Source organism: Larus michahellis, chromosome 13, assembly GCF_964199755.1.
Source record: "Larus michahellis chromosome 13, bLarMic1.1, whole genome shotgun sequence".
NCBI lineage: Eukaryota > Metazoa > Chordata > Aves > Charadriiformes > Laridae > Larus > Larus michahellis.
The window spans coordinates 15,542,273-15,557,520 of NC_133908.1; the positions used below are offsets into that span (position 1 = coordinate 15,542,273).

The 15,248-nt window shown below is 48.5% G+C and overlaps 1 protein-coding gene across 5 annotated transcripts in view; it reads left to right on the forward strand.

Moving 5' to 3' along the window:
* The first annotated feature begins 3,253 nt into the window (after positions 1-3,253).
* Positions 3,254-15,248, forward strand: part of DGCR2 (DiGeorge syndrome critical region gene 2) — a 48,897-nt gene continuing 36,902 nt past the window's right edge. For all 5 annotated transcript variants that reach the window (XR_012589756.1, XM_074606289.1, XM_074606290.1 and 2 more), the window contains exon 1: positions 3,254-3,611. Coding sequence is in view for 4 of the 5 variants with exons in the window: in XM_074606289.1 (XP_074462390.1) it covers positions 3,533-3,611 (79 nt within the window). In the remaining variant the exon portion in view is untranslated. The remainder of the gene's footprint in view (positions 3,612-15,248) is intronic.

Consider the following 15,248-nt stretch of genomic DNA (forward strand, 5'->3'; position numbering starts at 1 on the left):
CACCGTCACCCCACGCCATGCTTTGAGCAAAGAGCCAGGCTGGGGTGGCCATGGGGCAGGAGCCCGCGCCCCAGCTCCGTTTTGCTGATCCCCATCTGCGCTCTGTCTTGTGGCAGGGAGCCGGGTCTGCGGTGGGACTTCCCAAAGCCGGTTCCTTCATCTCCAGGGCCAAGAGTGTTCCCCGGGGCCGAGGCAGTCACCCCTGCCAGGGCGTGGGGCCATGTGGGGCTGCAGCTTTGCTCCCCCCGCCTCGCAGGGCTGGGGCTCTGCGCTGCCTTCTGCTTCTCTGGCCGTTCAGCTCGGAAGGGAAGCTGTGGTCGGAGACACTTTTGTTGTTTTGGAGGACTGGGCTATTTCTCTGCAAAAATGAGGGAAACGGATCCGCTCACTCAGGGGAGGGGGAGATGGAGCAATTCCCACTTCCTCATTTTTGTGTTTTTTGCCTCAATCCCAGCTCACTGCAGTTGGCCTTGCAGCAGCCCCTGCAAATCCCAGGCCAGGGTGAGAGCCGGGTTCGGCCGCTCTCCCCGCGAGCCCCTTCCCTCTGTTCTTCCCGGGCACAGCAGCTCTTCCCAGTGCTTTTTGGGCACGGGTGATCTGCATTGGTTACAGAAACACTTATTCCCAGCAAGAAACAGGGAATGCCTGATTCCCACCGGCTCCTGCACGCCCTGGGCAGAGGCGGTCAGTGGGTTTCACTGGCACGTTCCATCCCTGCCCAGGGCATGAGGCTGCTCCAGCTCCCCAAAACACGGCCCCTGCGCGGGCTGCCGTGCTCGCCTGGCAGAGGTACCTCCATTCAGAGGTGGTGGGGGAATGAGGGGTGCCTTTCCCTGGGACAAGAGCTGGGGACAAGCAGCCGGTGCCCCACTCTCAGGGTGGAGGCATCGCAGGGCATCTATTTATACACTGTCATGTACAGTCAGGCTCAGGCCCCAGGTGTCGCGGGCCTGGGGTGGATGAGGAATGTCCTGGATCAATCTGGGACATGGCGGCTGGGCTGAGAACAGCCTCCCCCCGCAGCATCCCTTGGGAGGAGCAGAGCTGGGGAGTCTGACGCTTGTGCCTTTGTGCTGGAGGAGGCTGTCACGCTTCAGGTCCCAACAGACACTCGGATCATGACGGTATTTGGCAGCGCATGAGAGCTAGCAAAACGAGTTTTGGCCTAAATCTTCAGTCAGCCCCCCGCTGCTGGTGACGCACTCCAGCGGGTCCCCAAGCACATGTCCCCGGCCATGCAGCTCCCAGGGGCCCCTTGGGGCTCCGGGCTCGCTGCTACCCCAGCTTCGGGGAGCATCTGCCCCAAGGTCTCGGTGGGCATCGCTTTCTGCTGCCACATTAAGCTTCACGTTAAGCTTTGGAGAAAGTATCTCCCTGGCTGTGTCGACCTGAGCACGACAACAGCTCCCATGGAGCCGTAAGCAATGGTTGCCTGGGAAAACCTGCAGGAGACCCCATGCTGCTGCCTGCCGGTCGGCATCCGGCACCCGGGCAGAGGCTGGGGGGAACCAGAAGCAACTCGAGAGCAGAAGTATCTGTGCATCCATCGGGAATACGCCTGAAGGAGGTTTGCCGCTGGATATAGCGAATAATTGGTATTAGCAGGGAAACAGGGAGTGGAGTGCGTGAGATTGAGTTAAAGTGATCCTTACTGGAATTTCAGTGTTTTATTTGAAAAATTCAAATTGTAGCATGAAAGTAGAAAACATTTTGTTGTAAAGATTAAAAAAAAAAAAGAAAAACTTCCCAGGCAGCTCTAGGTAGCTTCCTGGGTTTTCCATTTGGCTCTGAACAGGGTTTTACTGAAAAGCTGGAATTCTCTGCAGAGGAAGGTGCCGGTTCCCTGCCATCCAGCAGCCACCATGGCTCGGCCGCCACACTTGTCCTGTGCCCCGGTGCTGCCCGAGGACCCCTGCTTCACTTCCCAGCATTGGAGGCAATTCCAACTCAATCTGGGAAGCAGGGCGTAAAGGTAAAACTGCCTTTTGATCCCAAATGCCACCTGGGCTGACCCCCAGCCCCAGCAGAGCGGTGGCACCGGGGCTGGGCTCCGGGCAGGGACAGCCACCACCCTGCCTGGCCTGACGTGCAGCAACACCCAGGGTCAAATTCCTAATGACACCTGTCACTTGCAGGGCCATTAACAATGGTCCAAGCCACACAATTAGTTTTCTTTATGCGTTTCCTCTCTGGCTGGGCCTGGGAACGGGGCGTGCGGTGTCTCCAGGAGGTGCAGAAGCACTGACACCCCAGCGCCGGGTGCTGCGCATCGGTGTCCCCCCTGCAGATGTGTGAAAACAGGGACCCTCTCACCCTGTGGTGGGCAGGCGGGAGCTGATTAATGAAGCGGGCTAACGATGGTCCAGCTGTGAGCCACCGGGGCTGGGAAACCCCAGGGCTTTGTGCCTGCGCCAGGGGGACAGGCTGGGTGACAGGCCTGGGAAGCCCCTGCAGGGCAGGGAAAGGCCATCGCGGTGGGGACGGAGAGGACCGGGAAAGGCTATTTTGGGGGACAGAGAAGGCTGTTTGGGGCTGTTATGGAGGGGATGGGGAAGGGCCACCCCAGCTGGGGACAGGGAAAGGCTGTCCCAGGGCGACAGAGGGGACCAGTGGAGGCCAACCTGGTGGGGATGGAGGGAACGCACAAGGCCATCCTGGGGGGACAGAGGGACTGGTAGAGGCTGTTCTGGGGGAATGGAAATGGCTGGTGATGGCCATCCCAGGGGACAGATGGGACCGGTGGGAGCTGTCCTGAGGGGATAGAGAGGACCAGTGGAGGCCATTCTGGTGAGACAGAGGTGGCTGGTGATGGCCAGCCTGAGGGGACAGAAGGTACTGGGCAAGGCCATCCCGGGGAACAGAGGGGACCAGTGTGAGCTGTCCTGAGGCGATAGAGTGGGACCGATGGAGGCCATTATAGGGGGACGGTGGTGGCTGGCAATGACCATCCTGGGGTACAGAGGGGACCGGTGGGAGCTGTCTTGGTGGGGACAGAGGGGACCGACAGAGGCCATTCTGGGGGGCTGGAGGTGGCTGGCGATGGCTGCCCGGGGGGATGGAGGGGACAGGCGGGGGCCGTCCCGGGGGTCACAGGCCGCCCTCTCCCGCCGCCGCCGCCCCTCGGCCCCGCCCGTGCCCGTCGGTGGGCGGGGCGTGTGCAGGCACGGGCTCTGGCCCCGCCCCCCGCGCCGCCGATTGGCCGGGCGGCGCGCGCTGGGGAGGGGGGCGTGGCGGCGCGGGGGGGAAGGCGGCGGGGAGGCGCGGCCGCCATCTTGTGCGTCGCCGGAGCCAGGCGAGCGGCCCGCAGCGTGGCGCCGCCCGACCCCCGCGCTGCTCCCGCCGCAGCCGCCGCCGCAGCCAGGGCCGCTGGCTCCCGCCCGGGGGCGGCGGCGGACGGGGGAGGGGAAGAGCTCGTTGCGGACGGGGGCCCCCCGCGGGCCCGGCGGCAGCGGCGGCCCCTCCTCCCGCCGGTCCTCGCGTCCCTCCCCGCGGGTTTGTGGCGCTGCGCCGGGGGAGGATGAACGGAGGATAAATGGTGCCCAAGGCGGACAGCGGCACCTTCCTCCTCCTCTTCCTCCTGGTGCTAAGCATCACCGAGCCGCTGCGGCCAGGTAGGGGCGGGGGGGCGGCAGCGGGGCCGGGGGTGCCGGTCCTCCCCCGTCAGCCTACGGGCGGGTCCCGGGGCCGGGGCGGGAGGGCGAGTGGCGTGCCCGGCCGGGCCAGCCTCCGGGGAGCGGCGTCGCCGGGAGATCCCAGCCCCCCCGGGAACACTGGTGCCGTTCCCCTCCCGGCGGGGCCGGGGCCGGGAGGAGCCCAGCGCCGGGGTTGCGGTGGCCTAGAGCCGGTCCCGGGCTCGGTTAGGGCTCAGCCGGCGGCGTCTCCGCCGCTTGTTTATGCTTTTGAAAAGAGATGGGACCCGGCTGAGCCGTGGGGTGAAGCGTCGGTCCCCTGTGCCGGCTGACTGGGTCTTGGGGGGACTGTGCACTAGGGTAAAAAAATTCATTTTAAAGTTTGAAAGCTTGGGTAGGAAACTGCATAACCCTACAGGTAATCAGCAGTGGAAACGTGGCGGCATGACTAAGTTTTCAGGTGCTTCTTACTTACTCGCTTTTATGTTGCGGGCCTTGGGAGCCAACAAAACAAGACAAAACCTTCACTTTCAAAGTGCTATATGATCATGCCTAAAAGAAAAAACAACCCTGTTGCATCTCAGTTCATGTGTCATCTTAGTTCTTTTTTTACTTCTTTTAGGGAATTAATTTAGCGATGGAGTTTTTGTGTAGTAGCTGCTAGGCTTTAAAAATGTAAAGATGATTGGCTTTGGAGAAATGGTTGGCATTTGCTGCTTGGCAACGACAGCTTTTCTCGGTACGTCTCTCAGTTGGGGTTTCTTCTTGGGTGTTGAACTCGCTTGGAGCTTGGCAGAGCCCTGGCATACCTTGGGCTGCTCTTGCCCGAGAGCATCAATAGCCAAAGCGTGGGGGTGCCTGGAGTGGCGTCACAGGTTTGGGAACGGTCCCCCACCGCACTGTGCGGCTGCTCCTGTGCGATGCTCTCTTCTCTGCCAACAGGAGAGTAAGAACGATGGTGTACTTTGAAACCTCCTTGGTCTTTCTTGTCAAAATAACTTTTATGACCCAGACTAATAAAACGTAACAGTACTAATGAACCGCATTTAAGCGAGTTCCCAGTACAGCTGAAGCACAATTGGGTCAGTGTAGGCAGTCTTATTGAAATAACTAACTTAGATGTTGAAACTGCTCTGTGTGCGCCTTGTTTTGTTTTAGCTTGTTTTTTTGGCAGTGCAGTGTATATATAAGGCTTATGATATGTTCTTAAGTAGCCAAAAGAAAAAAAAATATACATGGAGTTGCTAACCTAGTATTATTACAGTTGGAGGCTTTTATGTGGGAGAAGATACTATGTAAAACTGATTTCAAGCAACTTCCTTGGTAGCTGGCACTAGGTGCTACAGACAGCTCAATTGCTGGCTGAAAAGATTCAGCAGGGATTCAGAGCTGTCTGTACTTTTACAGGTGGGTAGATTTGACCCTGAACTCTGTTGGTGTTGAGCATTGTTGCCTCTGAGAAATTAGAAAATGGCATTTTCCGTATTGTGTCGGAACATTTGTCGCTCCAGTTTGATATCAAATCTGTCAGCAGCTGGTGCTTGATGGGTGAAAACAAGTTTTTCACTGAGGTTTGCTTCTTGAAGGCAAATGAATTTTTTTTTCGGTGGTGCTCTAATGTATCTGCTTTAGAGATTTGTGGTGCCATAGCCACGCAGGCAGAAGCATCCTTCTTGTGAACAAACTCCAGCTCTCATCTGCTCAGGCTGTGCACCACTGGCTTTGAAACCTGTAGCGTTAGGATTCCTCTGTGGCAACTCCGCATGAATTCCTTGAATTTTGCTGGAGCCATACGTATTCCTGAACCCCAGTGTGAAGTAAGGCAACTGGGTGAGGGGCTGCAGCTGGGGTTCCTCGCTGGGTGGGGAGCTCCCGCGCTCCCTGGGGAATGTGCTCCGGGAATGTGCTCCTCCGTGCCGCGGGGGCGGGCGGGGGTTGAGCTGTCCATGGTGACGCCTCTCCTGCTCCTCACGGCCCGCCGCGCCGGGGTGGCCTCGCGTCTTGCTGCCAACGTCGTTCGCTTTTTAGCTTGCTTCACTTAATGGCTTGAGTCTACTGCTCGGATAGATCGCCTGTTTAGTAGATTTAATAGTATATTGGGTTCATCCTGAAGCAAAAGGCGCAAATAGGGAAAATGCGGCTCGTGCAAGTACAGAGGATGTACAGAACTAAATGTATCATTTTAATCAATGGTGAAGAAATCTCCCTTGTCTTTTTTGGGGAGGTGCATGGATTTCCTCAGCAGAAAGAGAAGAGCGTTTGGACTTAGAATTTATTTTCCTAGTGAAGTTTGTTTTTTCTCTTTACTTCTTTAAACCTGTGTATTGTAGCAACCGTCTTACTGGTTTAGAAAGGATGCCTGCAGCTTGCTTAGCTTAAATCTGTACTTGGAGCTATCAAATGAGTGCTGCAGAGTGATGGGAGGTTTTATGTACTCCAAGATGAATGTGTAGTTCCTTCACAATTCAGTCCCAGCGAATCAGGCACCTCTTTGTGCTTCCATGTTAATTTGACACTAGCTTTGTATCCGTGTTCTTGCTGTGCTCTTCAGATAAATAAAACCTTCTTTTCAGCCTCCTCAACTGTAGTATCTTTTCAGGGCAATCTGAAAGGCAGTGATTTTACGTAGAACTATTTTTTATGCATTTAGGGTGAGATAGGTTTTAGTAAATTAGGAGAGAAATTAAATAAAATTTACTCTTATTCCTGATTTTTCCATCTTGGTTACACGACTCTGTTTTACACGGCTGCCATCACTAACAGCATCAGGTACATCCAACATACCGTGACATCAGCCCTGGCTGTGGAGACTTGGGTTCCTGAAGGTAACATGGGCAGTTAGATTTTCTGAGCCTGTGGACTCTGAATGGTAATTTTATGCCTTTGAGAATCTCCGCTTGGATTTTTTTTTTTGGTCCCAGTGTTTCCCTCTTTCCCTTTTTAACTGTTTTGACCATAAGCTGCTTGTTTTGACTAGTTGCCCACTTTATAATGCATTGTTGAAAGTGTTGTGTTTTTTTTTTTTTAAAGTAGGGCATTTCTTCTTGAGTTGCAGTAATCATTATGTGTTTGGAAGCTGCTAATGTGAATTGAAGCTGAACGTATCAGACTTCTCCAACTGTATGGGTGAAAGTGAAGGACTAACTTAGTATTTCCTTTAAGCACTTACTGAATTGATTATATCTGGTGTTCAGACACTTGTTTTGGGGGATATTTACCACAGTAGTGTTTGGCTTAATAATATCTTTTCCGGGACAACTCAAAACATCTGCTTCAGGTTATCTGAGTAGCTGGCTGAGAGCTGTCTTTATGTGAAGAAATATTTCAGTGGTCTGTTAACTGAGTCACAGTAAACTGTACTGGTGCTAGTTTGGATTTAGAGCGAGTTTCTGAACATTAGTGCGTTTCTGTTGGTTGACTAAAGGGCATCAGAGATGTAAATTGTTCTGAATTCAGTTTTGTAGCACTGTTTGAGAATATGTAAGAAGTTCCTGTTTCTTTTAACATCCCATTGCACAATCAAAAAGCAAAGGTTTCGGTGTCTTTATGTAATGTTGGGAACTTAAACAGTCTGGAATGATCAGGACAACATGTTTCAGAATAGTGTTTAGAGGATTAATTAAGATCATCATTGCTAAAGACAATAACATGTTTTCATATTTCTCTAACAAGATACTGCTGCTTGCTAATGGAAAACACTTAAACATGGTCAGGCTTTATATTGGATTTTGTAATAGTGGTTTAGTATGGAGCCTTGTGAATGTAGGTCATCGGGCTTTCTTATTAGAGCATTTGCCAGGCAGCTAAAAGCCAATTGAGTTCTTGTTCTTGCAGCTTTTTTTTTCTCCACTTCAAAGCTAGCTAGAGGAAGTAATTTCATTACCCAAGTTCTGTTTTTAAAAATTTTGCACAACTTGCCTAATAGGCAGTGCTTAGAAAGACTTGCCAGTGCAAGTGGTCTAATTAAAAAGCCCCACAACTTCAGCTTAAATTTTTATCTTTTCATAAGCTTTGGTGCTTGCTTGTTGTACCTGACTGACTGTTGTGCTAGAACTTACCGGTGGAGTGTTTGTATCTTCAAACAATACAGTCCTAATGTACCTAAATTGCTGGCTCTTTTTTGTCACTTAGTCAAAAGTTGTAGGTCTTAAATGCAAGGTAGAGCTCCTTGGAGTAGAAGTCTAAACAAGCCCACAGTCAACATTGTTTCAAGGTGATCCGCTTGTCTCCTGTGACTGAACGTGCCCGGTTTTGGCTAGTTGAGTTGTATCAGTTAATTCAATGAGAAATCCAATTATATTGGTCTTAAAATGTGACCTGGGCCCAGCATTCCTCTGCTGTGAAGGGAGTTCCTTGGTAAGCAAATAGAAGCCCTTATTTTGCTTTTTGTTTGCTGTTTCTACCTTAGCAAGAGCTGAGATGAGTAATATTTTTTGTATTTATTTGGTTCCATGTCGTTGCTAACGACAGTCCCTGTCTTTGTATTTAGCTGAATTCCCAAGTGAGGGCTTCTAGGTGTGAGGGGCAGAGGGTTTTTATCACACTTCTTCAGTTATTTTTTCTGAAAATAGGGCTGGCCTGTCTTCCAGTCTTATGTTTCCCCTTCATCCCTTACTTCTTAATCATCTACTGTTTTTATGTATTTTTAGGTTTTTTTCCTTCCTACTGATGTATTTTTGTGTGCTCTCTTCCTGGTGTTCCTGTGCTCAGCTGTTTGCTGCTGTTATGAGCTGCAAAGTGAGCCCGATGGATTTGAAAAGTCTTTCTTGCGGCTGCTGTCAGCGTAGCAGAGACAAAGCAGAAGGTATCAGACCTTATTAGCAGGTCTGATACTTTAAGACTGAGTAATTCCTGATGTTAATTATAAGGCAAAATTTTTGAGGTGCGAGTGGGTTTACTACTAGCCATGGCTACAAAGTAAAGGAGAGGAAAGGAGTAAGTAGGCAGGGGCCTGTTTGTATGCATTGCTCTGGTTCTGAGAAGTAATAAAGCAGAAGGGGAGCCTGAGGGTTTGCAAACGCATGACTTCTGTCCCACCCCAGTAGGTTTGGGAGTAGAGGAACAGCCAGAACAGCAGAAGTGATGGAGAAGAGAGCGCTGCTGCAGCCGTTCTCTATAGCGGGAGGCGGTGGCTGTGGAAGTGCTGCTTCTTTCTCAGTAGTTAGCGGGAAAGGCACAGCTATCTTGGAGAGAGAAGAATTTTAGATGCTAAGTATGAAAGATGTAAAATCCCCTGGTGAACATCAGAAAACCAGCCAAGACTTCAATGAGTTATTCCGTCCCCTGGAATTAGCTTTGTTAGGGCTGGTTTTGATGTTGAATTGTAATGCAAGAGTAGTAGCTACCTTTAGAATCTCTCTTTGAGTAATGCCTGTGTCTCTGTGTTTTTACGTGGTGACTTCTTGCAACTTTTATAAGGTCTTGTTTCATCTTCTCAGGTGCATGTTAATGACTTCTTTCGTGATTAGCAGAAGTTCTGTTGCTCTTGTATGTGTTGTGCAGAGCCAGCGTACCTGGCGTCGAGCTTCGGGGACCTGCAACGTGGTCAGAGCAGAACCTGGCAACAGCTCAGTGGCATTGCCGCTCCTCCCCTTCAGGGGTTAACGTTGGGGCTTGAATTTGTTACCTATTTTAAAATGAAATAAGTGTGTGCAGTGGTTCTTGCACTGATAGCCCCAACAAGGAAGTCCTTGAGATAGAAAAGAAGTATATCACGGCTAATGGGAGGCTTGCTGGTCTTTGCCTGTGGGATCTCAAGGGCTAACCTGTCGTGGGAAAAGGCTTGCTAATCAGTTGTTCTGTGTGGACTGAGAGAAAGTTATGGCTAGAAGGAGTGCTAAGAGATTGTGTTGTCTGTCTTCCTTTCCCAAAACAAAATCTGGTAAACCCAGGCAATTCCTGAAGGATACTTTTAATGGTTCCATGTGACAGAGACTCCAAACATCAGATCTGTTTGGTAAGCCTAGTTGCCAGTCTGTTGCTTGTTCTGCAGTTGCAGCCGATTCTTCCTGTCTAAATACAGCGTAGTGCGCAGTTCCTCGTGCTGCAGTTACAAAGAACAGTTTGCCGGTTGCCCAAGGCTGTTCAGGTGTCAGAATCCACCAGTTTTTCATCAGCGGTGAGTGCGGGTGGGTGCCTGGCAATGCCTGCACCTTCCTGGCTTCCCACTCTCCAGAACGTACCATTCCATTTCCTTGTGTGACAGCTCACACCTCCACGTTTCACTTCCAGTGCTGGGTTTGTAGAGAACCCATTGAGTTGAGGCGAAATCACAGGTTGTTTGGTGAAGTCATTGATGAGCTGTAGCAGAACTCTAGCAAAAATGTGAGTTTGGGATTAACCTTTAATCCACATTCCCCAAACTGTACAATCCTCTGGCTTCTTGTGGTTTCCTGTGAAACTTTTAATTTTGTCTGTGTAGTAAAGGGTCAGCCTGCGAATTCTGAGTTTGATGAACAGCATTTTAATGGTATTTGCTGTATGGAGCTCCTAAGGAAGTTATTATCCGTGTTTGATGCCTACCACTTAGATTAGTAGAAATACATTTTTAAGTTTAATGGAAATTGATAGTTGCCTCATTAACTATAGCTAAACAAAACAACGTTCAACTTCCTAATTAATTAAAATTGGTTGATCTAACCATTATATTTTGCTTCTGTTCTGTTTATTGATTAGTGCATGACAATTGTTGGCTTGCTTGGTGGAAATGTAGAACTAGCTTTTGGTGGCTGCACTTGGGACATTCCCTGCTCTTTTGTCCTTAAACTTACTGATTTTCCTTTGTCATATTTTCATTTGTGTAACTTTTTTCCTGTCTTGTCTTCTCTTTCATATACCTCCTTTGTTGTGCTTCCTCGTACCTTTCTCACTATGAGACAAATACTTGGGGTACCCAGTGAAATTATTTGGGAACCAAAGGTAGTAAAAAGTGGGATTAAGTGCCGTTTCTGGCAGAACAATGCTGGGTGTTTGGGCTGGCTGCAACTGTGTTTTCTTGGGGGAGTTTCAGGTGTCACTTTGAAATGCCGAAGCCTCCATCGGTTTGTGTTTTGACACTCCAATCTCCATTGCAAAGCGGGCGATAGCACAGCAGCTGGGGTTTGAAGTGGGGTCTGTATGGAGGGAGGTCAGCTCCAGCCCTGACCTGGGCTCTCCCAGCCCAGCTCTGCCCTCACATCTCGAGGGGATACGACGGTGGGTGTCAGCATCGCCTTTGCACGAGTGAAAAGAATTTCACATAAAACTGAGTCAGTGTTGTCCTTCAATATCTGTATGTTTGGTCTGTGTGAATATTTGTTTAGCAATTTAAATAAAAGGTTTCTTCTGACCTAAAAATAACAGGTCTTCTTTCATACACTTTAAAAGAAAACAAATAATCCCGCTTCTAACACCTGCTTGGTTTTAGTTTGTGCCCAAGTAGCATTTTGCCTTGTGTATGCTAAACTTCTAAAGCATGTTATAACTTTTTTTAATCTAGGGATGGTCAAAACTGCTTTTGTGCTTTCTCTCTGAATCTGTGAAATTACTTGTTAGGCTTAAATTGCCCCTTACTGATTAAAATATGGAAACATAAATATACTCTATTAATGAGATCTTGGAAGAATCTTTATGAAAAATCAGGGATCTTGCAGGAGTGAGGTGCGAGTGCAAAGACTTAAGTCAGAAGCATCATCACCCCTCAGTTCTGGTAGTAAGCAGATTGGAGAGAAATGGTCCAAGGACGCTGTAGTATGAATGCTTGTCTGTGTCTCTCTGAGCAATAGTGGAGTTGGATGTAATTTTTCTATGGATGTGACAGCTAAAGAATGGCAAAGATCGTGTTTCGTGGTGTAGTACCAGACTCATGTGCATGATAGAAGCTGGTGGAAGAGCTGAAGAGCACCAGCAGTACTTGAACTGTTAGAAGGTGTGGGGGATGAGAAAACTACTCTTAAAGGGTTATGTGGCCTTTTAAAGGTGGATTGAACTTTTGTTTGCTCACTTCTGATAGATTAAGCTTACGGGTTTGATATATGAAATTTCCATGCAGGTATTTGTTTCATCAGGGAAGAAGAAAGCACAGTGTCTTATACAGCATGGACAAACGCAGCAGTGACTAACATGGGCTGCGTTCCTGCCGTGTTCAGCTTCAGTTGAGCGGGGGAACGCTATTCAAAGCACGAGCCATTTGCTCCAGTACGCGACAGCCACTGCACCAGCTACTGTGCAAGGGATAAAACAGGTCTTCCGTATTTGAGGTCAGAATATTTCTGTATATCAGACTTTTGCTTTTCAGTGTTCTAGATGCTTGCTCATCAAGTCTTGTATACAACGTGAAGAAAAAAAATGAAACAGGAGCAAAAGCTTATTTTAGTGTGACCCGTATTTAAATAGCGCTCATGTGCAGGTTTCCTGTCTCCTGGGTTTGTTAGATTCTTGTTTAAGACCATGACCTTCCTTGGGGCCCTGTAGAGACCTTCTGCCATGTTCATCCGGTTTTGAAATTAAGAAATCTGGTTTGTTTTTGGAGAATGGAGTGGTTAAAAATACCTCATTTCATAGATAAGATTTTGTCATCTGTTTGCTTGACATTAAAGGGTATTGCAGTTCCTCGTGTGTTAATTCAGCAAGGTATTCTAAATGCATGCTTGGCCTTAAATTATGTGTTTTCATGAAATTTGCTTGCATGATGGAAGTGTAAGGATATGCTTAAACACTTCTGAATCCTGTATTGAAAAAAAATGATATTATATTAGCTTTTTTTTTGTTTTCCTACAAAGAAGGAATGTGTGTTGTCTTGTGGAAAGTAAATGGGCTTGCTAACCAATACTCTGAAATCTGGCAATTCCTTCTGTGGATTTAATGGTGGCTACAAATTAGTCTTGATTGCGCTGACAGTTCTTAAATTGCTATTATCGGGTTTCATCTGAATATTCTCGTTGAAACCTGATCTAAAGAAAATACTAATACAGTTCATGTGAAACTTTGGATTTAAATTTTTCTTTCCTCTGTGGGAAACTCTGATCTCTGTAGAGCATCTGTTGGGTTTTAGCATTTTTCTTTTTTTTCACACCTAGAGTTGTATTTGGTCAAAGGGAATACAGTTTGGTGATCGCCCTGGTGATCATTCTGAAGTGAAAACTATGTTTCACATAGGAACAAATATTGGTCTTGGCTGCCTCGGTAGGATGAGTACTTTTCTGATTCTGAGAATGCAGTTGGTTGGAGGAGGAGAGGAACTCATCTAACATGCTTAGATTTTTTATTTTGCGGTAGTTTTAGGTAGGCGGCTATCAGGTAATAAGACACAGAAGTGCTTTCTGGATTACTTTTATCAGTAGTTTCTCTAGGTTGATTTTTAGAGGCTTTCCAACAAGCAGCTTGTGCAGAGACTGTCAGAAATTGCCGGGGGAGGGGGGGGGGGGGAAGAAATGTTCCTGGTATTCAAATACTTCTGATTACCGGACTGGTCTGTCTAGAGTTGCTGTCACCGCTGTGTAGATCAGAACATCCTGGGGTGACTCTGAAAGGCACTGGAGACTGTATGGTGAAGGACCAGCGCAGATTCTTCTGGGAGGAAAGAGGTGCAGGTAACGCTGAAATCTTGTGAAGACAGAGCTGAGAACGTAATGCTTTTTCCGTGTTCAGAATGACCCTAACTTTGTGGAAAAACTGCAAATGAGCAGGAGCAGTATGTGTACGTTAATACAAGATTTTAGAGTATTTGGATGCAATGGAATATGAGGATCTTGTCGTAAAAGATGTGTTTAGAACAAGGTGAAGGTTTGAGGTGAGACTGGGGATGGAAACTGGAAGTAGCTAAGCTGCGGTACCCAGACAGTCCTGTCAGCGTAAATACTGTCTGTGGGATAATCTGTCTGTCCCGACCTGGGCATATGGATCGTAAGGGAGAAAGTGCTGTTTGTGGTGCTCTTTTCTGGACAGAATTGATGACTTGCTGAGTATTTCACTACTAATGTTGTTCTTAATGGACTTCTTCTCTGCTGCTGCATTTGTTGGGAGAATTAATATGTTGTGTGCGTGACCGTATTTAAATTCTATGTGAGGAATAGTGCTATTTTGCAAGCATCCACGAGCATGTTTCATAAGTAGTGGGTTTTAATGAATTCTGCACTCCAGTGGGCTTGTCCCTATAGTTCCTCCGCTCTAGTGCCTACCCTTGCCTGACACCACTGATGGAGTAAGGCCACGTCTTCCCCGTGTTCCCTCCGTCTGTCCACAGTATGTCCTCTGCCATGAGGATGCTGGGTGTCTGTCATGGCTTGCGCTGGACTGGCCACTGAGACGAAGGACAGATGCTCTTCCCGCACCTCTGTCGCGAGGGAGAGAAAGAGACTTATGAGTTTAGAAGAAAATAAACTACTTTAATGACATATTATTAATATAATAAAAAGGAAATAATGAAATATATGCAATATATAAAAAAAAACGTATCAAGCTCCCAGGGTGACAGTCTTGCCACCGGGAGGCACTGGGGAAGTCCCAGGCTGGACTCAGTGTCAGACGGAAACTAGATTCCAGATCTGGGTTTGGGAATGCTCGGATCAGGATCAAAGGCAGATGAACAGAGTCCTCCTCAGGCACTGGCCATTGAAGAAAGAGGCTGGCCCTTGGATCCCTTTTATCCTGAGCATGATGCTGATGGGATGGAATACCCCCTTGATCAGTCTGGGATTCCTTGTCCTGCCCGCTCCTCCCTGCAGGTGCCACCCCTCTACGCTGTTCTGCTGCTGACCCTCCAACGTTACCCAAGATAACAAAGTGACCTGACCTTGCTTGTTATAGCAATAAATATAAGCAAGAGCCTCTCTGCACACCGTTCCTTGGCATAAATTAACAAATAATAAGGTCTTCTCATTCTGAGAACAACCAGTGTCTCCACAATATGCTGTTAGTTTCAGAGAGTTCAGTTAGTTAGAAGAGGCTGAGCTAAAAAGTAAAATTACTGAACAGAAAAACTGGTTCTGTTTTACCTCAAACCAGAACAGTTGTGCAAGGGTTCGGTTAGCCCAGCTCACCACTTCCCTGCCGGCTGGGAAGGCCCCCCCTGCGGTGACAGCGCGGCGTGCAGATGTGCAGGCTGCTGCTGCGCGGTGCGGCCCGCGCGGGGCTTTCCTGCCCTCTGAAGTTGAAGGCCGTCATCGTTTCCTTCCCTTGTGCTGGCTTTCCAAAACTTGCATTGCCCACTGCATTTTTCTGGGCTTGGCTTCTTTGTCAAGCTTATTTAAAATTGGTTAGTGAGTTTAATTGTGAAGTGTGATCGGTACTTTCACTGATCCACATGCTGTTTGGGCTTTCTTAAGGAAAAGGGTCAAAAACGTGGTGCTGCCCAGGTTTAGGTCACTTACCACTGTTGCACTAAAATGCTTAAGTCCCACCTAAGGCTGTACAAAACACCTGAAGCCCTGAACAAGGCTGTTAGTATAGAGGAACTGTAGGCTTTAATTTTGAGCTGTATTAAAAGGTTCCCGAGTACCCATGGCTTTGGTTTTGTTTGTGCCAGTGCTGTATTTTGCTTTTCCCTTCTGCCTGTTTGCTTACTATCATAATATACTGGTTTCTTAGGGGGGAAAAAATGCAAGCCTGTTGCTTAGCTGGTACCTCACTGCTATGAAAATA